A 26,930-nucleotide genomic window follows, 5' to 3' on the forward strand; every position below is an offset into this window, starting at 1 on the left:
GACAGTTGTGTCCATTTCTTCAACCAAGTTAGTTGTTGCAGTTACAGATTGAATTGATTTGTAATACTAAGAAGCTTGAGTATTTTTAACAAAGTAACTCGATTTACTATAGAAAATAGGTTTGTTAAGTTTACTAAGAGAATAGATTAGAAGAAACCAATCTTGTATACGTATTTTTGAGCAACTTACTGGGTTAACATTACCAACATACGTTAACAAAGTTGACTTGTATAATTTTAGCAACAAACTTTGCAGGCTCCCTCCGAAGCAAGTTACTCGGTTGTAAATAGCAGCGGCTTGTTTATTTATAGCTGTTAATTTTTTTCAGTGCAAATAAGCTGTTTATTAAAGTCTAATAGTTTATTAAAATGTCACCGTTTACCCACAGTAACCAAAAATATTGGTTTGGTGGAAATTCTTTTGTACCTAATGTATAACACTGCAAAGATTAATAATAAATAATAATAATAATAAAGGTCACAAGCACATATAAACGTAACGTAAACGGATTGCCTTTCTTTCTTCTGTCAATTAGGCGTTCGCAGAGAGAAACAAAAGGCGATCCGTTTACGTTACGTTAGTGTGCTGTGACCTTAAACAAAAAAAAAACGTGTTGGTGAACAAACACTTGGTGGTCTAGGGTGTGTCGCCGTGAACGATTTGTCGGTCGGAAAGGAAACGATATTGCAGGACCCTTGAAGTCTCACTTAACCAGGTTTCACTGTACTTAGTCAACGCACGTGTGATCTCAAATATACTGGGGAAGAAAAGGCGTTATTCGTTACTGTTTAACTGGATGGAGGTTAGATGCTACTACGACCAGAGTCACTGGAAGGCTGTGAAGCGGGTACCTTCTGACCTGAGACCATTGCCTTACGTATTATAGAAGTACAGAGAAGCCGCTTTGTGGATATGCAGATGCAGACTGGGCAGACTTCATCAAAGAGAACCAGAGGTGCAGGCACTAAAAACCCGCAGCGAATTTAATAGATAACTTTGCCGGCCAGCCAGTCAGAATACGGTCAGTCGCTGACTGCCCAAGGTGTGTATATGTCGCAGGCATCTGGTTTAATCTCCTGTTTGATTGAACCGCTAGCCCGTTCATTGGATGACGCTATTCAGTTGTATGACTAGGCCGAACGTTGATTGTACAAGCGTCACAGAACGTCCAACTAGTTAGCGGACTTAAAATCAGTCAGGTGGTGAATAAATATGGCGTCTAACAGCGAACAGCTGACACAAAAAACACTTATATTGTTATTTTTTGCAAATAAATTAGCTTTAAAGTGCGTTATTTATGTTAAAATAGTGTGACAACATGGATTTACCTATTATTACACCGCCGGCGGATAGTTTCAAAGAAAAAAATGTGCTGAAACTGGATAATTATGAACAACAATATCAAGGTACGTTTATTGTTATTGTTTAGTTAATTTGTGAGATGAGAGCTTTGTAACATAGTCTTTTTGTTGACTCTTGTCTTGTAATGTTCATCCTAACCAGACATTACAAAGTTGCTATACTATATCCCATTTAACGACTTCGCTGAATAACGTTCAGTCAAGACGTTGGACGTTACAGTCAACCACTTGACGAGTTGTTCTTTAGTCATTCAACTGAGTAGCGTCATCCAATGAACGGGCTAGCGGTTCAATCAAACAGGAGATTAAACCAGATGCCTGCGACATATAGACCGGACGTATGTAGAGGTATACAGGGAAGTCGAAAGCGATACAATTCATCATTGCTTACATATTTTGGTCGAAACATAAGAGGCAAAACTCTTTGTTAATAAAAAAAAATATAGCAAAACAAAATCAACTCACTTCATCTTGTCATCAGCCTCGAGTATTTGCATCTTGTAGTACGAGTTCTTCTTGGCGACGACGTCGGTCTGTCCCAACACGACCGTGTACTTGGTCTCGTCGTAGTCTTTGTACACGTGCGCCACGTCCTCTAGACCCGAGTCTGGGTCCACTGCTGTGCCTCCTATGGGAACGTAATATAGAGTGAGATATGAGTGAAATGGTGAGTAAAACATGGTAGGTAAAGCCGTTATGAACATAGTTTATAAATGTTATCATTATTATTTTTGCAATAGGAAGTCACGTGACTTATGCGTGTCATAGGCTACTTTTGATTCACACGGTAAAACCTTTCGTCGAAGCCAAGCTGATGTGGAAAAAAAACTGATGTAACAAGACTGCTAACCGTTTTCCCGCGAAAACAAATCGCGCGCCGAAAACGGTTAGCGTCCCACGCCGCCGCGCCGTTTTACTGCGCAGACCGCGTCCCGCGTCCTCCCCTTCACCCGCGCGCACCCCGCGCTCGCGCCACCGGCCAGCGAAGCCCGCGCAGTCAGTCGCGGCTAACTCGTTCCCGGCTACACCACGCTCGTTTGCGCCTTCAACGGACATTAGTTTAGTATATAAGCAAAAGACTCATGGGCGTACCCAGGTAGGGGCAGGGGGGGGCAGCTGCCCCCCCCCTAGCTCTTTCGAAACTGAGATTTTTTTTCTATCATATGTTTAAAAAACTTGCATAATATCGCCTTATATTCCAAGGGAAAAATAATAAAAAAACATACATTTTACGTTTTCCCGGAAAAGTCATAGTACATTCGTGCTATCTGGGTTTCAACACCACTTACACGCATTACGATATTTTACTTAGGATACCTACTTCATTGACTGAAATAAAAAACAGAATATATGAATTAATTTTTAAATCAATCATTGCAACTATATCATGAAAACAAAAATTATATTCAGCTTTTTTACTTATTCTTATAAACTTAGCTTTTTGACTTATTTTTTTATTCTTATGAGATAGTGTTGACTTCCATCACATAAATGACAACTTTAACGGGAATATAAAAAAACTTATTAGCTCAAATCTTCAGTTTCAGTCTCTATATTAGGTATATACCGATTGAAAATAGTAATCATAAAGGGGCAGGGCAGCTTCTGGGCAGCTGTTGGGCATTAGGGACTCCTCCATCCATCAGATTTCAGACGGAGGACGGAGGACCCCTGTTCCTCATCCCTGGCTTGCCTTTATTTTGGTGTCCAGAACACTGAAGAGGAACAGGATCTCCCACCTTTTACTTGGCTAGCTTGAGTGGTGTTTCACTAGAGCAAAAATGTTCGTAAAAGGATGTGTTACCCAGTAAGGTATTATAGGGATCTTGACCGATAACTCGATTATCCTGAGAGCTGTATCCATAGAACCTCATGACATGTTGCCCCCCCTGCTGCTACGTTACTACTGTAATGTGCTAGCGACTGTTTGGAGGGGGGGGGGATTTACTGTGTCTAAGAGTCATCCCCTGCCTTTATATCCGTGTGTGAAGGTCAGACGGGAGCCATAGTCCTTCCATAGTCCCAGTTACCCAGTCCATTTAGAACCCTATACCATAACCCTTTATTAGTTTTCTCCATATCATAGAATAGTCCTGCACTAACTGGGGGTTTTCCTTGGGTTTACTTGTATAGGTAGTCTAAGCAGGGAGTATGGTTGGTTGGTGTCACATTTTATATAGGTATAATTATTTTGTCAAATGGGTAATAATTAATAATAATAATTCGGCCCCATGAACGCCTTCCACATGTTTGGGACCATGGGTGCTGGTTCATGGTAGGTACAAGTACAATTATTATGATAAAATACTACCTAATGCAATTTTGTGCATTTTTTGTAAGCATATTAATATTTGCAAAACACAATGATTCTATGATAATATTTGTGCGACAATAGCTACGCACAAATGTGAAGTTCAGGTTCGAAAGGGCGAGAAGATAAAATAAACATATTTTTCCTGCCAAGTGGTAATTAAAAACGTGTTACCTACTCTGCGCAAAATGAAACAAGTATGAGCTGCCCCTCCCTAGCTGAAATCCTGGGTACGCCCTTGAAAAGACTACCTCACTTGTATAATCCGTGTCTGTAGAACCTTAAATACAGTGAACTTGTAACCCTGAGTTTGTGTTTCCTATCTACCACTCCCACGATAGGACTTTTCTCATACTGATAAATAAACATAACTATTATCATAAACATATTTTGGATACACATTTGAGATAGATTGGTATTTACCTTTCAGCTTCAACTTCTTGGTGCCAGACTTTTCTGATTTGACATACATGCTGCCTGATTTAGGGATAGACTTGCCGTCCATCACATCTTGAGGAATGCGCTTTGCCGGCTTTTGTTGAAAAAAATAAATAAAAAGATAAATATAATAAAAAAACAAAAAACAACCTCGGTAGCGAAAGTCCCTCAAGTGATCATGTTTTAATAAATGAGACAACAATATTTATTTGTGGGCCAAGAGTATTGCCAGTTATAATGTACATGAGTAAGTAATACAAAAAAAACTTACGTCAGAGCCCCAATCAGCTATGTTGTTTTCCTTGATAAGTTCAATTGATCTGGCAATAGTACCGGTCTCAGGATCGATTAAATCAATAAAACTCTCTTCAACAACCTGCAATTTTAAATACACATAAGAATAACCTAACACTGGATACTGCCTTTTGGCAATAAGCCCGCCTTTGTACATTGTTAGTTTTCTTTTAATGTTCTTCACCTTTTATTAATTGTAACTTTATAATGTACAATAAAGTGTTTATAAATAAAGCTAAGTTATTCTACTCTGAGGTAAAAGGCATGCGATCGGTTCGGACTGTCATAACTAGAAACTATTATCCTGACTAAGGATTAGCGCCACATACGCCAAGAACTTAAAAATCATAACATGTCATTATGATGAGGAATTTGCCTAACTATAATGCGGCAAGTTACTTGGCGACCCTCCTTGCGGGGTGAAAGAAGTGGCGGGGGCGAGGTAGCACGACATGCTACACACGTAGAAAAGTGTGCCCGGATTAATCTCGCGATAGCTTGTAACTATTTCTGACGTAAGTAAAATTTTATTCTATGAGTGTTCCCGTAAATGTCATATTTAGCTTAAAATTTATAGTTTGACAGCATTAAAATTTGGATGTTTACCTTCAGAATATCTACCAATTTGAATTTATTTATGTAAAAGTGTTTTATTTGTCACTTTCATGTTCACTCTCTGTTTGAACTTGTTCATCGTCGTCGTCATCCTCATCTTCATCATCGTTTTCATTAACTTCAATTATAAATCTAAGACAAAAACCAATTTATGTTTAATTTACAATAAATTATAAATAAACAATAACATACCTGTCAAATACTCTATCAGATTTATAATATTCGTCTTAATTTTTTATGACATGGTCGTCACAATTTCTCCACTTTTTAGGCGAATAATTAGAGAAAAGCAACTCTAAGTCTTTTATCTCTTTATCTAAGTTAGAGTCAATCGACGTTCTTGCGAGCTCGCCTTTCACGTACCGCCACACAAGTTCAATAGGATTTAATTCCGGGTGGTATGGGGGTAGGCGAAGCACGATATGACCATTTTCTTTCAAAATTTCATCAATTTTGTAATTTTTCTCTGTGTTTTGCTCAGTAATTACTTTCATTAAATCACATAAATTTTGGTTGCTTTCCTAGTTACAAGAACTGACAACTGACGCACTGTCATATGGACTCTTCGTCTTTGTTGTTTACTTTTTCGTATCTGACTGCGCAGTACCAACCTTTAGCCGCGTAGCATGACTGATCCGGTACGCTGTTCTACAAGAAGCCCCTATATTGAGACATTATACAATTTGTTGTTTTTAACGTTATTTTGTTGACGAATTATAGATACCTAATACCTAATAATATAATGATAATATTAAAAAGGCCTCAACACTCATCCTAAGACTAATGGTCTCAGGATCAATGATCTCATGTGGGTCGCACTCAAATTATGACAGATTATATAAGACATGTGGCCGCCTCGGCTGCGCGGCCGAGACTGCCGTAACAATGACATGCAATGCACGCGTTGCCCTTCCCCGCTACCCTCCCGCTACCCGCTGTCGTCTTGGGTACCTCGTCCCCTCCGCGTCTTTCACCCCGCAAGGAGGGTCGCCAAGCAACTTGCCAATCATAAAATCTATTACACAAAATACAGGTAATTAACTAAAACAGAAGAACCTACCTCAATATCCTTCTCCTGTATCTCCAACATCTTGCTCGCCATGTTCTCTAGATCTTTCTTCGTCGACACCACAGCAGCGACTGTATCAGTCAGCTTGGACACTACCAGCCCTCCCAGCTTCAATATGCGGTGCTTCAGCTCCTCCTTGCCCTTCAGTCCGCGGCCCCAAATGAAGAACTGCAGGTTTTTCAGCGGCGGGATGCGGCGCTCTTTCTTTACTCTGCAAATGTTAGTAAATGGTGAATATGAAGTTTTCTTATTAGGTATTTCGTCTACTCTGCAAACGTTATTTGAAGTTGAATATCAAGTTTTTTTTTTAGTTCGTCGAAAGTTCTTTTATTTGTGGGGTGAAAACCGTATGTTTACTCGGAGAAAACGTAAAGTCTGACTGTCTATTAGCACAAAGTATGTCGACCAAATAGGTGTCATATTCAGGAAAAAAATTATGAAAGACTTGTTATAATGTTAGATACAATCAGATCGTGGCTTGTGGAGGCCCTATTCTATTCTATTCTCTGTGGGGGTAACAGTACCTGCACCTGGATCTCTCGAATGGAACCTTTGTGCATATCCCCAAGGTCTAAACTGCCTTCCTAAGCTTGGACCATTTTCCCACCATGCTGGTCCACTGCGGGTTAGAGGGTTCACATATCTAGATGTGCTAAATCTAGAATATGCAGGTTTCCTCACGATGTTTTCCTTCACCGTAAAAGCGATGGTATACATTGAACTTAAATTCAGAAAAGAACTCATTATTACGGTCAGCTGCATAAGTTGTTATCTCGTTGTTATACACTTCTGTACCTTGTCAAACTGACGAACCGTCAATGCTTCAATGAATGGATAGGCGGTAGGCGGTTTGTTAGATTGACATGGTTCGAAAGTGTATAGATACTTATGCAGCTGACTGTACAGTGTACATGTCAGCGCCGGGATTCGAACCCGCATCTCTGGCGTGAGAAGCGGGTCCTTACCCGATTGAGCTACCACCGCTCGTGGAGGCCCATAGTCTGCCTCTTCTCTGAGAGACTAGAGTTACTATATAATTTCTTCTCTGGGAGTGATTATATTATGTATGTAAATGTATGTAGAAGATTTAAGTTACCCATTTTCGGCAGACTCTTCCTTCTTGATAATAAGTAGCGGCGGCGGGGGCGGCGCGGCCTGGAACAATCTTACTCCCACTTTCGGCTTAAACTTTTGGAATATTGGCATCTTTTTAAATTCTTTAGGTACTTTCATAGGCTTCCTTTTCGGCTCTTGGGTCACGTGTGTACATTTCGTCCATTCGCTGACGTTACCTGTGATTTACATGTAAAAATAGTATTTTACTGGATTACCTCGGATGAACATGTAATGGTTTGACTTGGGGCAAAGAAACCTGACACCTGCCAGGTTGCATTGTGATTCTCAAAGGGGTGTTTCTTTGCCGCGAAAGACTGTACAATCAATGTTCTGTACTGTACTACATTGCCAAGTGTATTCTTTTATCACTGAATTTTTTTTTTTTTTTTTTTTTTTTTTTTTTTTTTTTTTTTTTTCGTCGCTTGAGTTTTGCTGCGAGTAGACGTGTGCTTGGCTCTGTTATAAAATTGATATTTCTCACAAGTAATTATCGTTCTTATAGTGGTGACAATAAGCCACAGTGTTGTGATTTGTGATTAAAACTTGCCAATCGCTAAATACTAGTGCTTCGGGTAAATCGGGTGTTGTCGGCTCGGACTCGAGAATCAGAAGCAATCACAAGCAGCTGACATCCTTGTTAGACCGCCGCTTGTCGTCTGTCGTCGCACCGAATTCGGCTGTTGGGTTGTATACCCGATCCATCCGTCCCGCTTACTCCTGACGTCATCATTTAACCGCTTGCGCCGTCCCGTCCACTGCTCCGCTATGAGTGAGATAACGGACAAAACATGCGCCGCTTGCACAAGCGACATTTGTTTAACCGAAAAATGCTTGGTTTGTACGCTTTGTAAAGAAAGTTATCATGCCCTATGCGTTAGTATTGACGTTGCGAACCTCAGCAAGAGTCAAATAAAGTCCTGGCTCTGCCCGACGTGCACCAGCAAACGACCGAAGGGAGATAATTCAAATACGCCGATCCGCGTCCCTGCTAAGGAAAACGTAACAGTTCGTAAACAGCGGGGAAATAATGCCTCAACCGCCGCCGCCTCTGCTTCTAACAGTGCTGCCTCTGCCGTTACAAATTGCAACCGATGCATGACTAAAGAGGATTTAACAGCTGCTATCAGAAAGGAGCTGCAGGATTCGTTAAGTGTGCAAATAAAATCCTCAATAAAAGACTGCCTCGCAACCCAATTACGTGACATAAAATCAGAAATGAATGATATTAAGGAGTCAATTAAATTCTCCTCCGATAAATTTGAGGAATTCAAGTCTGAAGTTATGTCATTCAAGAAAACCATGCAAACGATTCAAAAGGAGAACGAGAACCTACGCTGTACGATTTCTACCCTCCATCAACGCATCAACCAGCTGGAACAACTTTCCCGTGTGGCTAACCTGGAAATTCAGTGTGTTCCCGAGTATAAATCCGAAAATCCTACAAATATCGTGCAACAATTGAGTAAAGTGATTGACTGTGAAATCCAGGACAACGACCTCGTATTCTGTTCTCGCATATCTAAAGCTAACCCCCAGAGTTCCCGCCCCCGCTCCCTACTAGTGAAGTTTCAGTCCCCACGTCAAAGGGATGCATACCTTACAGCTGCCACTAAGTACAACAAGGAACACCCCACAGACAAGTTAAATACCAGTCACTTAGGTATTGCGTGCGAAAAAAAGGCAAATGTCTACGTAGTGGAACATCTGACCCCAGAAATAAAGTCACTTCACGCAGCTGCCCGCCAAAAGGCAAGAGAACTTGGATACAAATATGCTTGGGTACGAAACGGACGTGTGTACCTACGAAAGACGGAATCCTCGGAATACCTTTATGTTCGTGATGTAGAATTCTTAAAAACACTTAACTCTTAAATTGTCGAATAAACTTTTTGTTAATTTGTTATGTGTTGGTCATCAAGCAAACAAAATTCACTGTGTTTAAGATTTCCGTAATATTTACATATCACTTAACATCCTGTATATTATTAACTGTATATTATTCTAGTTTATATTCTATTATGATATTGTACAGATATAGCAGACAAACAGAACATGAAATTGCATACATATCCCAATGTTTTGCTATACTTAATAGACAACCATACTGTGTAGGCAAATTATTTATTATTTTGTATCAATATTATAAAATCTGTGTTATTATGGGTATATATTGCTATTACACTAACCTTTCACCAGCCAGTTTAAACCTATTAAAAGCTATATTCATATTATATTATCGTTTCACTGCAACAATAGATCCACCAATCTGGGTTTTAAAATACGCAATGGATTGTTACCAACTAAATATAGTTATATATTGTACTTATAAGCATAGACTTATGTCCTCCAACTTTTTATATTTTATCATACAACCCCTTAACTCACACTGTAAACTGACAATAACTAAACTAGCTCAATCAAATATGCGGCATAACTACTTCGTTGCTCTAGTCTCACTAAATAATATTAAACATTCCCCTAGTCATCATTCAAATATTTGTGTTTGTGACGAATTTATCCACATTAGATATAAACAATGTCTATAATTTCCGATATTAACAAGGACATTGATAATGTCCAAGTTTCTTGTTCCTACGAACTCTCAGCTGAGGAATGTCATTGTTACCTACCATCTTCCAACCAATATATAACTATTCTTACCCAAAATATTAGAAGTGTTAATAAAAATTTTAACGATTTGTCAGTACTGTTACACAGAATAAATAGTAATATTGACATAATAATTCTAACAGAGTGTAGATTAATTAATAACCCGGTATTACCGACTTTGTCTGAATATGACTACAGTTGCACAAAAAATAATCCAATCCAAAACGATGGAGTGGTTATTTACTGGAAAAAAAGTCTGAATGTTAACTGCTGCGAGCCAAGTATATTAGATGCTAACTGTCTTCTCTTAAGAATAAACTGTAATCTTTGTTTACTGGGCATTTACAGATCACCTTCATACAATAATATTGATAAATTTCTCAACTCACTGGATACAGTCCTGCAGCAAAATCAAAGTTACCCGAATATCGTCCTTATAGGAGACATAAACATCGATATAAAACCACTAAACAGAGACAGTCACTCCGAAAAATACCTAAACTTAACAGCAACACACACTTTGCTTCCGGCTCATACCTACCCAACTCATGAAGGCAACTGTCTTGACCATATATTATTAAAAAGTAAAAACCCATCAATAACAATAGTTTTAGATAGCACAGTTATAGTGCCACAATCTTATCTGTTCCGGTGGTCAAAATGTGCAACTAACGTGACGTCATTGTCAAAAGTCATTTCATACTCTGTGCGTTATTTTAGTTGTCAATATCTGCGAAGAGGCTGACGCTACGTTATTTAATTTGTTTTGTGATTTTCTGCGTGAAAATAATGCCAAAAACGCTGAAAAGTGATGCAAGAAAAGTAATACTAGATATATTTGCTTTTATGCAGGAAGAATAACGTATTCAGGCGCCTTTAATTCCATTTGAAAAATTGGAAGAACGAGTTGCAGCGGCTACAGGTTAGTGTTGCCAAATATGACGAATAATTTTACCCATATACACACATGTAATTTTATTAATATTTTCACCCCATCCCGTGCCCCACTGCTGGGCCACGGGATGGGTCATAATGAAAAGTATGTAATCTTTATTTTTCTTTGATTACAGATGACATGTCACTTTAAATGTTAGGCAGTATACCAAGAAGAATTTCGCGCACCTGCAGCGATTTTAGACGAAATAATGATGATTAATGACATCTTCTCCCAACCGATCAAGGGTTGGCTGAAAGAAATTGCTTTTTGGCAATTAGCCTTTGTACATTGTCTGAATTTCTTTTAATTTTATGCTCTTATTTTTTGTTACTTTAGAAAATGTAAAATAAAGTGTTCATAAATAAATAAATAATAATTACTTAATAGTTTTTTTTAAGTCTATCTATCTCGTTATTCCCACGACCCACAGATATTACCTAGATATATCATTGTAATCTAGATTTAATCTCTTATATCAGAACTATTTTTGTTTCTGTACGCCGTGGACATATTTTCCATACAACATCGTTTGATACATTATATCCTCTTTCATTTATTATCGGCCCTATATTTTGATTTATTTATACTTATGAATGTAACTTTAGGTAATAGCAGAAATGCATTGTCGTTTAAACCACAAATAGGCAAAATTTAATCGATGGCATCACTGGATTCGATCACAGCGATTCCGTCACCGGAACAGATAAGATTGTGGCACTATACGGATCACCAAGCTGTATTATTGTCACTTTCGGCCATTCAACAGAGTGTTAAAAACAAACATGTCTCACGATTTACAACCTCTTTGGACTATGACAAGGTTTGTATGGACCTAAAAAATAGTAATTTAATGGAAATACTTAGTTGTAACGACGCTGAACATGCAACTAACGCTTTTATACAGACCTTAAAAAGTTCCATAGACAAGTACTCCGTAACTCGAGTTTTACCTAGATCAAAGAATAATATCAAACCATGGATCACGCCTGGCCTAATAAAATCAATAAAAAAGAGAGATAAACTACATAAAAACCTTAGAAAGAATCAAAATGATATAATTTTACAACAGACTTATAAAAAATACAGAAATTATTGTAATAGCATATTAAAAAAATTAAAAAGATTATATGAAAAATCGCAACTTGAAAAAGCTCAAAATGACCCTAAAAAAATGTGGAAAACTCTTAAAAAAATATGTCACATACAAAAGAAAAAGGAAAACGCTTCTGACTTGTTGATAGGTCCTAGGTCAGCACTGGAATCTTCTGATAATGCAAACGAATACTTTGCAAATGTCGGTGACCATCTAGCCAAAACGATAATACGAGAACATAACTTAGATGAAAACTTGCTCTCCCGAAATATAAAAAGTGCTTCTCATAAACCAGGCTCCTTTGGGCTACTACCTACTGATCACACAGAGATCCAATTTATAATTAATAACATGCGAGCTGACTGTGCCACGGGATGGGATGGGATACCTGTCAAACTTATTAAAGTAGCCAAAGACCTGATATTAGCTCCCCTCGTACACATTGTGAATCTCAGTCTTGACTCTGGCATATTTCCCACTGCCCTCAAACGATCTGTGGTGCACCCCATTTATAAAGATGGAGATAAAAGCCTGCCATCTAATTATAGGCCAATATCAGTTCTCCCTTCCATATCAAAAATCCTTGAGACAATTATAAATAAGAGATTGCTTAAATATCTTGAGTCACAAAACCTTCTCTCAGAAAATCAATATGGTTTCCGCTCGGCAAGGTCTACGGAGGATGCTGTCGCACGCCTCACCGCGACTGTAGTGAAACATATTGATGAGGGTGACCGCTGCGCTGGTATCTTCCTTGACCTTGCCAAGGCATTTGACACCGTCTCCATACCCATTCTGCTAGCCAAGTTATACAATATCGGAATACGTGGCATTCAGCACGATCTTTTCACCAGCTACCTGACCATGAGAACTCAGTCATGTAAAATCGACTCAACAGTAAGCTCAAACCTCCAATGCTCAGCGTATGGCGTTCCTCAGGGCAGCATTTTGGGCCCGACACTATTCATCATTTACATAAATGACTTGTGAAATCTCCAACTCCGAAATGCTGCTATTGTCACTTATGCCGATGACACTGCTATCGTGTTCCATGGCAAGACGTGGCAAGGAGTTCAGAAAAACATCCAAGATGGTCTAAGTAGTGTTGTGCATTGGTTTAAGAATAACCTTCTGACCCTAAATCTTAAAAAGTCTAAATATGTTACTTTTTCAATAAGATCCAATGGTCAACCCCAAACAGGCACTTTCACTGTCACAGCTCACTCTTGTGTAGACCCAATTTGTTGTTCTTGCCCTTCTTTGGAACAAGTGCATGAAATCAAGTACCTGGGAGTAATCTTGGATAAGCATCTAAATTGGATATCACACATCAAGTCACTGTCTGGTCGTGTCCGCAAACTGATCTTTATATTCAAGCAATTACGACATATAGCTGATGAAGCACTCCTTAAGATGGTTTATTATGCCTTTGCGCAGTCCATACTAACCTACTGCATCTATGCCTGGGGAGGTGCCTCTAAAACACACATGATCCATGCAGAGCGATCTCAAAGAGCGCTACTAAAGGTCTCATATTTCAAACCCTTCAGATATCCAACATCAAAACTTTATACAGACACTAAAGTGCTTACGGTTCGTGGACTGTACATTCGCTCGGTTATATTAAAACAACATACCCAAATAGCTTACGATCCGGTTTTCTTTTGTAGCACCCGCAGAAATGACAAAGTCTGTCGAATCACCCATAAAAGGACCTCTTTTGCTCAAAATTTCCACACCTTTCTTGGACCATTTTTGTACAATAAAATAAATAAAATAATAAATCTATACCAAAACACTTTCCACTCATGCAAAAGAATTACAGTAAATTATATAGAATCACTCAATTATGACGAAATTGAAGGTCTGCTAAATGTAGAAAATTAAAAATTATTAGGAAATAATATATATATTTAAGTATTTATTTACCCTTATATATATATATACTCATTTATATCATACCATATTTATATGCACTAAGTATTGTATTATTATATTTAAATATGTAGCTACAAAACTAAAATATAAAATATGTCTAACAAGTAGGAAACTCAAGCGATGAACGAAAGACACTGGCTCCTACGATACAGGTCTCCTAGTGTAGGTTGCCAGGGCCATTTCATGCAGTCGAAGCCTTGTGTAATGTAAATTGTGAGTTAACTCGGTATTATTTAAGATTAACTACTTCTACTTTATTTAGATCATAAACATGTTGTAATAGGCTAAGTTTTTGTCAATAAATATATTCTATTCTTCTATTCTATAATTATCACAGTTACATGAAGTTGTAAAAGGTATGACTGTACCTGAGCAAGTGTATCCATTGGTGCCGAGCACGAGCTGTCCTTGCTTGCAGACGTCGCAGGGCTCCAGCGCTCCGAATGCCATCATATCAGCGATGCGAATTATAGGCTGAAAAGTCTTTATAAATATTTCAATAATCATTAATCAATCATTCTTTGCATTTTTATTACCTAGTACCTAAATAAATAATTAAATATAAGTACTATGTGTATGAATCTGATTAAAGATGGCTGAGGGCAAGTAAGCTAGGTACTTATTGATAACCTCGGATGAAAATAGACATCTGAATGGTATTGCGTGGGGAGACGCAATAGGATTATTCCATGTCTAGGTTCATTATTTACTTAAGAAATACTTTTATAGATAACTGAACTACCTCATCAATGCCTGGAGGCACTTCCTGTGAGTTTGCTTCTAGAATGGCCTGCAGATCCTTCTTGCTGCAGTCGCTGAGGCCGTCATGGTACTTGTAGTACAAAGTGTTTTGTTTCTTCAATTTCTTCTCTAAGTCTTTTTCCTCCTTTATGTCTTTTTCGTCTTTTGGCTCCTCCTTCAACCTTTTGACTGGGACTTCTTCCACTTTGAAAGGCCTAAAAAAATATTTGTGTTGAAAACAGCATGTGCAAGTGGCATCATAATGATGGTGGGGACATAAATGAGTACTTGAATCATCAACCTTTTTTTTTCATGAATGGTAAAACTTATGTTTTGATGCAGCCTAAGCCTCCTAGCAATGGAGGCTCAATGAACCTTAATATATACAGGTTTATAGGCTTTTGCATATACAGGGTGACTTTGTAGTCACAAATAAAGAACCATGATTATAATTACTTCAACTCCTGCTTCACCATGGCCTGGTCCTCCTTCTTGAGCACCTTGAAGCCAGGCAGGTCCTCCCCCCCGGCCATGTACAGCAGCTCTGCCCGGGCCTCCGCGAAACACTTCACATGATGCCACAGCGGCTGCCCTCCGTACTTCTGCCCCACTTCTGTGTCATACACTGTCTTGGATATTCTTACTTCGTCCTAAATGAATGAGAAACAGATAACTATCAATAATAATTTTACGTGATGCTGTACAACCTCAGATACTGAAATAGGTTTGAGTGACAAGGATGACCATGAGCAAAGTCAATTTCTATTTTAAACATATCAATACCTTATGTGTAATTTAAATTTCAGCATGACTATTCAAGTTTAATATTACCTTACAAATCTTTATTTCACAAACTCTGCATGTAGCCCGGCTTGACTTGGAATATTCAATAAAGAAGTCCTTGATGGCGGCCATGCTTGCTGAAGCTTCTGCATTGGCTCGCTTAGCTGCTTTACTCTTCCCTTTTGCAACCGGCAACACAATCCCAGTGTATTCCTCTGATAAAATTAAGTATTCATTAAGATATGCACATAAAAACATAATTATCATATCAATTATTTTATGTTTAAGTAAATATTTTAAATATCAAAATTAAATAAAAAAAAACCTTTTGCCTTCAAATAAAAAGAAAAATATATTATTTACAGTATATTTTAAATGTGAAAGTATAGTTTCCTAGAATAAAACTCATCTAATATTAAGTTATTCTTAAATAAAAACAAGTCTTTACCTATGGCTTTAGTAATTCTCTTTTGGTCATCATTCCGCAGTGTGTTAAGCCTTCCAATGTCAAGAGCAGTTTTAGGACGCTGCTTCTTGAAGAAACACTCTTCATGGTGCCAGTTGGCCTGCTTCCCATCATAGATTGCTGACTAGGAAACAATACAAAAAATATATATCATGAAATTAGATTGGTGAGTTTGACTGGACCATAATCATTATTGGTCAATTAATTGTATATTGCTTATTTTATTTTATTTTATTTTCTTTATTTTGGCTACAAACAGTCATTACAAGACATATACTATGCTAGTTATCTCTAATAAACTATTACAGACCAAAAAGAGCCGAATATTAATTACTAAATAGTCTTTCATTTAGAGCATTTAGGGTTACTTAAGTAAGTATATACATAATTTATCAGACAGTTAAGCTAAACAGTATGTCGTTCATTAGCTTTACTATAAAAGAAAAATGTTCAAGTGTACATAGTTATACATTCTTATACATAATTATGCTTAATATATTAGGAGGGTAGTATACAAAAATACGACTAAGTATATCAGGCCCGGTAACCGGTTACAACTAACACCGGAGCGTGCATACCTACTAAGACAATGTATGTATAGCCAGTTAGTACATGGTATTGTCTATAATTATTATTTATTTTACCACAAAGTTATAGGAACTTTACTATGACGGTTAAAGCCGTGCGATACAAATCTTACACACAATGCGTGATATAAATCTTATTAGTTCCATTTTAAAGTAAAGTTTGAAAGTACTTGGGCAATTACAAACCTAAAGTGTTTGTTAGCAACTAGCTATAAGAATACTAGTAGATAATTATAATCTTGAGTAGGTATGTAGGTATATGAAAGATACTCATATTGAAAAGGCAGACATAACGTTATCTATTCTCAATAACGATAGTAAAGCAAGTAGGTAGCTAAGTGACAAACAATAGTTAGTTCATAAAGAGAATAAGATGAAAGATACAAGCAATTCTAACCTTTAGCAACATACAATAATGATTAAATTAGTCAGTATGTGATGAGTTCTTTATGAGGTAGAATTAAAGTTACTAGGTTGTAGGTTGGTGTAATTTATTATATGTATGCAGAGTAATTTAAGTGTAAGTTTTATGTCCATAACGTATTAATAGGTAACACAAAAAATTATGAGGATTCTATGAACTTAAATAGGTACATATATTTATACTATGGTTTTACCTACAACTTTTCTGTGTCTGCTGCGTCTGAATGGGCACGATTATAATAATTATCATTACTTACAACCTTACAAGTATGAAAGTAGGTACAATATATTTTAACAGGTAGGTACAGTTACAGTTAAAGTTGAAACAGATTTGTGTTATTTTCTTTTTTGTTGAGGAATGAAGGCAGGTAATTAGTAAATACCTATTGAAGGTAACCCTGTTTGACCCTACGATTCAATATAAATAATTATAGTCTTGGGTTCGGTATTTAAGAATAAGTAAACCATCAAACAGGGTGTTCAGGTATTAATGAAAAATTACATTTTGTACTTTGTAAGTTGTCCTGTCTGACCCTACGATTATTACTAAGTTCTAATCTTGGGATCGGTAAGGTAAGCCATCAAACAGGATATACTTAATTAAATAGACTGGATTTAATTTTTGTATTTACCTATGTAGTAAGTGAATAATAAAAGGTACATAAACAAAGTAAATGGCACTACAAATACATAGTAGGGAAGTTATTAGGATCCTATGCAGCTTTTATTACACAATCAACACATTATTAATGTTATATAGTTAGGTACATTTAAGAGGTTACGGTATAATTTTTGTTACATAATAACATGTATAGTTTATGCTTGAAGCTTTGTAAGGATACATTGAAGAGGTCTAAATCTAAGAATTGTTTATTGTAGGTATTTAGTGATCTCGGTATAAAGTGATTAAGAGTGTAGTTTTTGGTGAAGCGAGGCGGCTCAAACAGGTTCAGGGCACGAGAGGACCTGGCGGGCACTCGTCTACGGGCAACAAAGGTAACTTTGGATAATAGTGTTGGGGAATCAATCATATTGTTCAGTATTTTGTATAGATAAGCTAAATCAAATTGTACACGGCGGTTTTTTAAAGAAAGTAGGTTGTATTTTTTAAGTGAGCATTCGTAGGATATATTATTTATATTGTTACGATAATTAAGAATTTTAATAAACTTTTTTTGAATTTTTTCGATTCGTTGTATGTGTACATCATAATTCGGACTCCAAATTATACAGCTAAAATCTAGTAATGATCTAACGTAGGCAAAATAAAGAATTTTCAATGTGTCAGTACTACGAAAGGCTTTACTTATTCTGTTAATAAATGCTAGACTGTTTAATGCTCGTTGTATAATTGAGTCTATGTGAGAGTTAAAAGATAGTTTACTGTCCATAGTTATTCCTAAGTCCCTAATAGTGTTGACGCGTCTCAGCGTTAGGTTGTGTATCTTATATTCGAAATTTATAACATTTCTTTTTCGAGTATAAGTCATTATGCAGCATTTTTCAGCATTTAAAAATAGCTGATTACTAGAGCAATATTTTGTAAGAACTGTGAGATCTGATTGCAATTGATGGCAGTCTTCGACATTTTTGATAGCTCTGAATATCTTTGTGTCATCTGCATATAGTAAAAAATTTGTGTCACTCAGACTGTCGCCTAAATCATTAATATACAGCAAAAATAATAGGGGCCCTAAGTGTGACCCCTGCGGAATTCCAGAGGGCACATTCAGGAAGCCTGAGCAGTACCCCTTCATATAAACAGCCTGTGACCGATTACGAACATACGAATCTATCCACCTGAGGAGGCTGCCATGTACACCGGCCATTGAAAGTTTATCTAACAGATAGTTATGATTGATTTTGTCGAACGCTTTCGAGTAGTCGGTGTACACGACATCAACCTGCAGGTTATCTTCCATTGCATTACAGAGGAAATCAGTGAAGGTAACCATATTTGATTCTACGCTACGTGATTTCATGAATCCGTGCTGCCTATCTGTGATGTGACAGAGTAAGAAATTTGAGATGTTACGATTTTTTCTAATATCTTTCCAAATATACTCAATTTAGAAATGGGTCGGTATTCGGTTACAACACTTCTATTTTTATTTTTCGGGATGGGAGTTATCAACGCTACTTTCCATCGGCTAGGGAAAACACCACTAGCGGTAGAAGCTGTGTATATTAAAGTAATTGGTGTAAGAAGCTCCTTGGCACATTTAGATATAAGAATCCCTCCCAGGATTTCGTCAAAACCTGCACCCTTGTGTATGTTTACAGATTGTAGTTCTTTGAGTATTAACTTCGAGTCCAACTCGACCGAGCTTAGGTTCACAACGGAAACGCCAGGGTTCGCTTGCTCTGCCGAGCTCGATGAGTTAGGGGTTGAGATAAATACACTGTGAAAATAAGTATTAAAGGCTTCACATATTTCATCACCGCTGCTTAAATATTTGCCTTGATAAATCATTCTATCCGGAATTGAATCATTGGCTTTTTTTGCATGGACGTATGTCCAAAAGTATTTTGGGTTAATTTTAATATTTTCTTCTACAAAGTCAATGTAATTTATATGGCATTCGCGTTCCATTTTATGAAACCTAGATCTAAGAGTTGAATATTTTTGATAATCAGTGTGGTTACCATAAGTTTTCCATTTTTTATGCAGTTTACGTTTTTCGTTTGATAATTTAATTAGTGGTACTGTGTACCAGGGGGGATGTTTAGTTTTGCTGGAGATGGAACGAGTAGGAACATATTTATTTATAATGTTATTAAGGGCATTATAGAAAAAATCTGTCATCTGATCTACATCTTTTATGTGAGAAAAAATACTAATCCAATTTATAGAATCGAGTTCATTTTTTATGGCTTCAAAGTTAGCTTTGTAGTAGATTTTCTTAGTATAAGTTTTATTTTTTAGTGGACTGGGTAGCGAGAGTTTTAGGTGTATTTCAACAGCTTTGTGATGGGGATCCTCCGGAACTATAGGATTAGAGCAAGATGTAACAGTACATTCCCGATTACTAAAAATTAAATCAAGTAGGCGGTTATTAGCGTTAAATTCGGAATTAAATTGGGAAAGCAACGAGTAGTTCATAAAGTCCGCTGTTAATATAGCACACATATCATTTTGAGTTTTAATATTCATACTACAAATCTCCTCGTCATAATACCAGATAGCTTTTGAAACATTGAAATCACCCAGAATTATAAAGATATCGTTTGGATTTGCGTTGAGTAAATCAGACACTCTGTCATAGAAATTGGAGAGTAGGTGATGATGATTTAAGCCATGTGGAATATAGGTGCAAGCTATGTGTAAAAAAGCGGAAGAGCTATGAGTAGGAGAAGCGTCGCCGGCGGCGGAGGAGGCGGCAGGGGAGGCGGTGGAGGCGCGCGCGCGCAGCGGCACGCTCACCCACAGCTCGTCGGCCGGCGGCGGCGCGCACCACTCGGTACGGAGAAATGCTCGTAGCTCGCGACGTACGGCTACTATCACGCCCCCGCCCTTAGAGAGCCCAGTGCATTTAGAATCACGGTCGCAACGAAAAACTTCGAATCTATGGTCAAAATATTCTGCACTATAAAAATTATCATTTAACCAGGATTCAGTTAGACAGACGAGGTCAAACTCACAGTTTAATATGTTTGAAAGAAAGTCGTTTGATTTTGTGCGTAGCCCTCTCGTGTTTTGGTAATAAATAGATAATAAATTAGTTGCGCTGAATGTAAGTAATATATGTGAAAATTAGATGTACACTCAAAGTAGTTTGAACCGCACTCGCTTCATCAAGAAGTACCAGGGAATAAGTTGCATTCATTATAAATAGGTATAATAATGTTGTTGTCATAATAATTACAATAACAAAACTTATAAGACGTAAAGGCTTACAGACATTAAGAATTAGGTTTTCAATTTTGCTTAGCTTGCTATTATAGAAAATCAAGCATAAAGAAATAGGTAACATGTGGATTGTAGCTATAACACCCAGAGCTATTTGTAAAATTCGAATAAGCAACATAAACATACCCAAGAATAGATGTAGCTTACTTAGCAATAACATGAGACATAATATAATTTTTATAAGCATTGAACAAGGACGCACCCGTCACTTTATCTTTAATAGATCGTTATCGCATGAGATAATTAGGTATTTAGATGCGTCATTTTTACGTAAAAATATCTTACAATCATTTAGCCATATGTACCTGTAGCCTTTGTCCCTGCCAAGGTGTCGGGCGCTCCTGTATAGCATTTTATTCTGGGGTGTAAGGTGATCGTTGACGAATACAGGCCGCGACGCACCGTCGAACCCGAGATCGGCTGTAGTCAGGCCGCGCCGGGCACGTACCGCTGCCAAGAAGTCATTCTTCATTTGTCGCCGCAGGAACCTGATGATGATGTTGGGAGGGAGGCGGTTGCCATCTCCTGATTCCTTATCATCTGAGTCACCTTCTTGGTTCCTTGAAGGGTATCTTCTCACACGATGAATGTAGTTGATATCGGACACTTCGAGTTTGATACCTACTTTTGCCGCCATATTGAATGTCATTGTGTGCAAGTTTTCACCTTTGGACATCGGAACGCCGGAGATCTCGAGGTTATTCATTCTACTGCGCTGATCATTCATATGTAAATCCTGAATGACAGTTTTCAATGATGATTCTGTGGATACTAAGGCTTCCTCGAGCGATTTTATCCTAGCATTAGCCGCAGACTGCGCCTGGGTGACTTCTGTTTTGAAGCTGCTTAGGTCGTGTTTTATATCAGTTATTTGTGATCCGATATTGGTGACGTTGTCCGTTAGCTTCAGTAAAGCCTCGCTTTGGGACTTAGAGAATTCCCTGAAGCAGGTCATCAGCTCCTCACGGAAGTCGTGTAGTGTATTGGAGATGGATTGGTCCGGGTCTGGCTGCTTTCGTTTGTTTCTGAACGAAATTATATTCTCCTTAGAAACGCTGGTTAATTCAGGGTTTGACCCCAGCATAGTACCTTGTGACGCTGACAATGTTTTCTTCATGCTTGTTGTGTTGGCGACCGAGCGCGGCGGACCGAGAGGGGTATAGTTCTGTCCTTGTCGCAACTGCACCAATGCGTACTTGTAAAAAAATGCGACTGTCCCTCTCACCCGGGGAGGTGAAGAGCGGCTGCGACGACGCACGATAGATTGCTGTCATAAATTCAACAACACTCATTTACAAGCAGGACTATTGGTAACATATTGCGACTTGCGACATAACTCACTGGTACCGATTCTGAAGGGCACACTTCCTAATTTTAAAATGAGCTAAAATCTCTAAATTTAACTGACAGCGCTAATTTTTGCTATTCTGAAGGCAACGATTTTAACGGCCAACTAAATTTAATAGGCTGATTTGACGTCTTTAAAATGAGTGTTCCCATGCTTAGGACAAATACCAAATGATGGCAGCGAAATATAGATATCATGGAAATATAGTCGTTATTTTATTTTTTTAATCTTAATTTACTTTAAATACATAAAAACATGTTAAAAATATATTTAAAAATATACTAAATGCATTTACAGCCTATTATTGTCGTGAAAAGCATAACTATTAGTGTTTCCAATGTGACTCATTATAGGTAATTTAGAAATAAATTACTGGCAACCCCAAAAAAATACATTGACTTTTTCATTGTTTTCTTTCTCCGATTGCCGGGAAAAAATTCGATGGTGATAAATACGATACGAAAGATCTTAAATTATCCGTGATAGCTACTTGCTTACAAAGGTTTTCATTACACAAGTTTTCCTATAAGGTAAGCCATAAACATAGTGAAATGTATAAGTACATGTAACTTGACGGATTCGTCTTTGGAATTCGTGTTGATTGTTACGAAGATTTTGTGCAAATCCATTATATAAAATGAGAAATTCGCACCTTATTCATATTCTGCTTATTCGTGTATATTTGCTTACGAAATATTTTATAATTTCAGATGCAAACATAACCTTAAAACATCAGCCAGCAAGTTATATGAAACACAACACCTGCATCAACAAGTATGAAAGGATCCAGTCGCATTCCCGTTCAGACTATCTAAGTTACCTAAACAGAAGGTTAGTATTTATACTTACTATGTAATAGAGTGAAAAAAAAGAAAAACCTATGTAAGTACTTACTTACAAAATTTACAAAATTAAATGATTGAGTGTTAAAGATACTTAAGTACTTCAATCTCTCTTAGCGGTGAAACGATTCATCATCAGCCCATAATCATCCACTGCTGGACATAGGCCTCTCCCAAGGAGTGCCACAACACTCTGTCCTCGGCCTTCCTCATCCAGCCACTACCGGCTACCCGCCTAAGGTCGTCGGTCCAGTGGGCAGGAGACAATTAGCCAGTCTCATTAATTGTCTACCGCTGATTGCATCAAAGTCTATCTTGGTACCAACCTACCTATACATACAGTTTGTTTTATGCAGTGCACTATGTGATGTAGTGAAAAATATTATAAATTATTCAATTTAGTTAATGTTATTCATATACTTATCATATTATTATTGTTACAGAACTAAATTGAAACCCAGGAAGGATTATAAAATCTTGTCTTCTCGAAGCGAACTCTTCCAAGACTCGTCAGTGCATATGATAAACAAGATTATTATATTTCATACAAAGGAACTTTGATAGATACATGTGACTATGTTATAAAATGAAATAAAGCTTCTCTAAATTGTGTTACTTTCATTTTCTAGTTGTAATAAAACTTAGTTGGCAGTGAATAAACTTAGTTAGTAAAGATAACAAACCCCCTCTATTAATTATTTCAAAGATTGACTTTTGGTTACTTTAACAATGCAAAAAGTTTTATTGCTGCAACATCATAACCATTAATTTGTTTGGATAGAGGGGAGATGACCTGATCAGTATAGGTTCCTATTACTTTACTCTTTAGTTCCTGTTATGATAATCATTATACTTAGGTAAGAATACTCAAATTGAGCCAAGTACATCTACCTGCTTTATTATTAGCTAGTTAGAAAGATATGTACTGATCATAATCATTACAATTATTAAGAATTAGCCCTACTGTTCATCTTATCATAGGCAACAGGATTTTGATAGTTAAGAAGTTTTGTAGTAGGTAGGTAAGTAAGTAGGTACTTTTCTTTGAGAAGATATGTAGAGTCCTATCTATGATACTTACATAAGTAATAATAAAAAAACCTACTTACCTAGGTACTCACCTCTATTTCAGTAATCAAGATAGGTAACCTAAACTTAATGATTCCTCCTACTTACATACCTTTTTAAAGTACCTACGTAGCCTGTTGATTGTAAGCAACTTCTTACCTATACTTAGATACATAGTTTAATCCATTTTCAGGTTTATTTTTGGTTTATAACAATATTTTAGGTTAGTAAATAGATTAAATATATTCTACCTGTACACAAGGAATAATTAAGTTTTATTGTACCTACCTAATAAGGTACTTACATAAGGAAGCATCCTATCAACAAGAGCCCTACTTTGGTTGATTTTCGTCACAATTTGTACTCTCAGGGTTGGTAAAAATAACACAAATAAGGGGTAATTTCACATATTTATTTCTCCATAAAACAGTACACTTATATCACTGAAATTTGCTTAACTTACTTAAGGAAGACCTAAACTCCAGATTAAATCCATATTTATGCACCTACAACAACGATTTCCCATATATTTCACGGTTTTACTTTTAGAAATTTTAGTATAATTTTAAGAGGCACCTTTCCAGACCCCTTTTAAATTTAGGAAGAAAGTTGCTAATTTTACGTTGACATCGCTAAAAATGCGACCTTCAGAATACCAATTCGACCATCTAACCTAAGTTGAATAGTTTTAACGCTGTCAGATTCAAAATTTAAAGTGACGTCTCTAATTTTGGAGATAAACAGTGCCTTCAGAATGCCAAATAAATTTAGAGGGAATGTAAGCGTTTTTTGACAGCGTTAAAATTAGAATGTGCCCTTCAGAATCGATACCTATCCCAGTTCATCTTAGGCAACTGACTACATGAGAGAAAAGAAAATTGAATGTTTTTGTCGGTTTTAGGTATCCTCGAGTTATAGCCAAAAAACCGGCCAAGTGCGAGTCGGGCTCGCGCACAAAGGGTTCCGTAGCAGCAAAATTACAGTTAAATCAACCTATCTCAAAAACTATAAGAGATACTTTGATCAAACCAAAAATCGTTGAAAGAGTTAATTAGCATGCATCACCTCTCTTTTTTTTAGAATTTTATACCCCGTAGTTATAAAAATAGAGGGGGGGGGACATACTTTTTACGACTTTGAGAGCTGATATCTCAAAAACCGTTCACTTTAAGAAAAATGTTTTTTAGGAAAACTTTATATCATTTTAAAAGACCTTTCTATTGATACCCCACACGGGTATGTACATCGAAAAAAAAAATTTCATCCCTCAGTTACATGTATGGGGGGCCCCACCCCCAATTATTTTTTTTACTATTTAGTGTAATATTTTTGTAGCGGTTCATACAACACATATTCCCATCAAATTTCATCACTGTAGTACTTATAGTTTCCGAGTAAATCGGCTGTGACAGACGGACAGACGGACAGACGGACATGACGAAACTATAAGGGTTCCGTTTTTGCCATTTTGGCTACGGAACCCTAAAAAGGGCCGTCCCATTCGGGATTCTTACCTTGAACCTTGGCACAACAGTCAGTGTTTAAGACCGGCAATTGGCATGGTATAATTTGTAAGACAAAAAACTTAAGTCAGGTTACCTGCACCATCACAGCTATTCGCAAGGTCCCCTGCTCTATCTTTTCTTTGCATCCTTTACATTTTGCTCTCCCTGATTTAGCGTATTCTGCTTGATATGGCAAGTCATCCATAATTGCTCCTGGTTGTCGAAATTAGTGTTAATTTGTGCGGATCACTTCGACCGTTTCATGGACTATTACTATACGGTGCGAAGGAAGTGGCGGTTGCACCTGTTTGGTTCTTCAGGAAGATGAGGAAATGCCACTGACGTAGAGGTAGCTATATATTAGCCTGTTGAGTCTTCGAAATAAAACACTGGTATTATTGTTCACAATTCACTGGAGATGTTTACTGTTTCACTCTTTCTATTAAACTGACTTGCTGTGGGGTGTTGGCGTCTGCCTTTTATACTAATCTCTACCGAAGATAGAGAATTCCAGGAAGCTCTAGAAAAGACTCATAAGAAGTAGAATGTTCTAGATGGGGCTGCCATCTGTTGTCGAGTAGGTGAACTACATGGTCTATTTAGTGCACTATTGTTCTACTTCGTTATGCTATTTCCTACTAGATGGCGCTGGCCTCCTCACTTCCTGTCACTATTTATTTATTATTATTACTAAAGTAGGTAGGTGCTCGAACAACTAGTAGGTACCTAGGTACATACTTAAACTATATCTATATCTATACACACACATAAGTAAGTATTTATCTTAGCGCTCAGAACCTTCGCGAGCGTAATCGAGTTAACTACTTGATCTAGTTATTTCTATGAACTATTTACAAATAAAACAAAACTTCTTTTAGTCGTTCCGTACATCTCTCCCGCCGGTCATCGCCTGCAGGCGTTGAATTCTTTGGTCGGAAAGTCTGGAGCTGTAGGCAGGATCACCAGCTTCTTGGTCGGTCTTCTAAGCAAGGGCGTACCCAGGATTTCAGCTAGGGAGGGGCAGCTCGTACCTGTTTCGAGATGATGGTCGGTCGGGTATAAAATGTGTGGTTTTTCGAACCCGACAAACTTTAAGGGTGTATTCTACGAGTGATTTCATCGAGAAAACACCCCCATATGTGGGGTCAAATCTCAATATTCTAGAAATGGCGGCAATTTTAAAGTTTTAGATAGGTACTTAGTCTTCATAAAAAATCCTATCTCGAGATTTAAACGGCCTACGGACATGAAATAAAATGCTTTTATCCGCAAAAAGTCATCTCTATCCAATAAAAAGATGCAAAACTGCTAAAAAGTTACATAAAATAAGTTACAAGCACCTTATCTAGTTTTTTGACAAAAAACCAGGAAAAATTTACATTTACTGGAATAACTTTGAAAATAGCCCCCCTTTGATGGTATTTTTATGTATTCTTTTAAAAGTATTTGAGTTAAGCTAAACAATGATACCAAAA

The 26,930-nt window shown here is 37.3% G+C and overlaps 1 protein-coding gene across 2 annotated transcripts in view; it reads right to left on the reverse strand.

Moving 5' to 3' along the window:
- LOC125488489 (poly [ADP-ribose] polymerase-like) overlaps positions 1-26,385 on the reverse strand; it is a 54,852-nt gene extending 28,467 nt beyond the window's left edge. The window contains exons 1-11 of one of the 2 annotated variants that reach the window (XM_048629283.1): positions 25,550-26,385; positions 15,755-15,896; positions 15,355-15,521; positions 14,980-15,173; positions 14,525-14,738; positions 14,151-14,256; positions 7,185-7,380; positions 6,080-6,299; positions 4,382-4,486; positions 4,096-4,204; positions 1,827-1,989 (exon numbers count right to left, since the gene is read on the reverse strand). In XM_048629283.1, coding sequence (XP_048485240.1) covers positions 1,827-1,989; positions 4,096-4,204; positions 4,382-4,486; positions 6,080-6,299; positions 7,185-7,380; positions 14,151-14,256; positions 14,525-14,738; positions 14,980-15,173; positions 15,355-15,521; positions 15,755-15,896; positions 25,550-25,660 — 1,727 coding nt within the window. In that variant the 5' untranslated portion in view covers positions 25,661-26,385. Of the gene's footprint in view, positions 1-1,826; positions 1,990-4,095; positions 4,205-4,381; positions 4,487-6,079; positions 6,300-7,184; positions 7,381-14,150; positions 14,266-14,524; positions 14,739-14,979; positions 15,174-15,354; positions 15,522-15,754; positions 15,897-25,549 lie in introns of both variants that reach the window. The other variant, XM_048629282.1, reaches the window with a different exon arrangement.
- Positions 26,386-26,930: the final 545 nt, after the last annotated feature.

Source organism: Plutella xylostella, chromosome 22 (assembly GCF_932276165.1).
Source record: "Plutella xylostella chromosome 22, ilPluXylo3.1, whole genome shotgun sequence".
NCBI classification, from domain to species: Eukaryota; Metazoa; Arthropoda; class Insecta; order Lepidoptera; family Plutellidae; genus Plutella; species Plutella xylostella.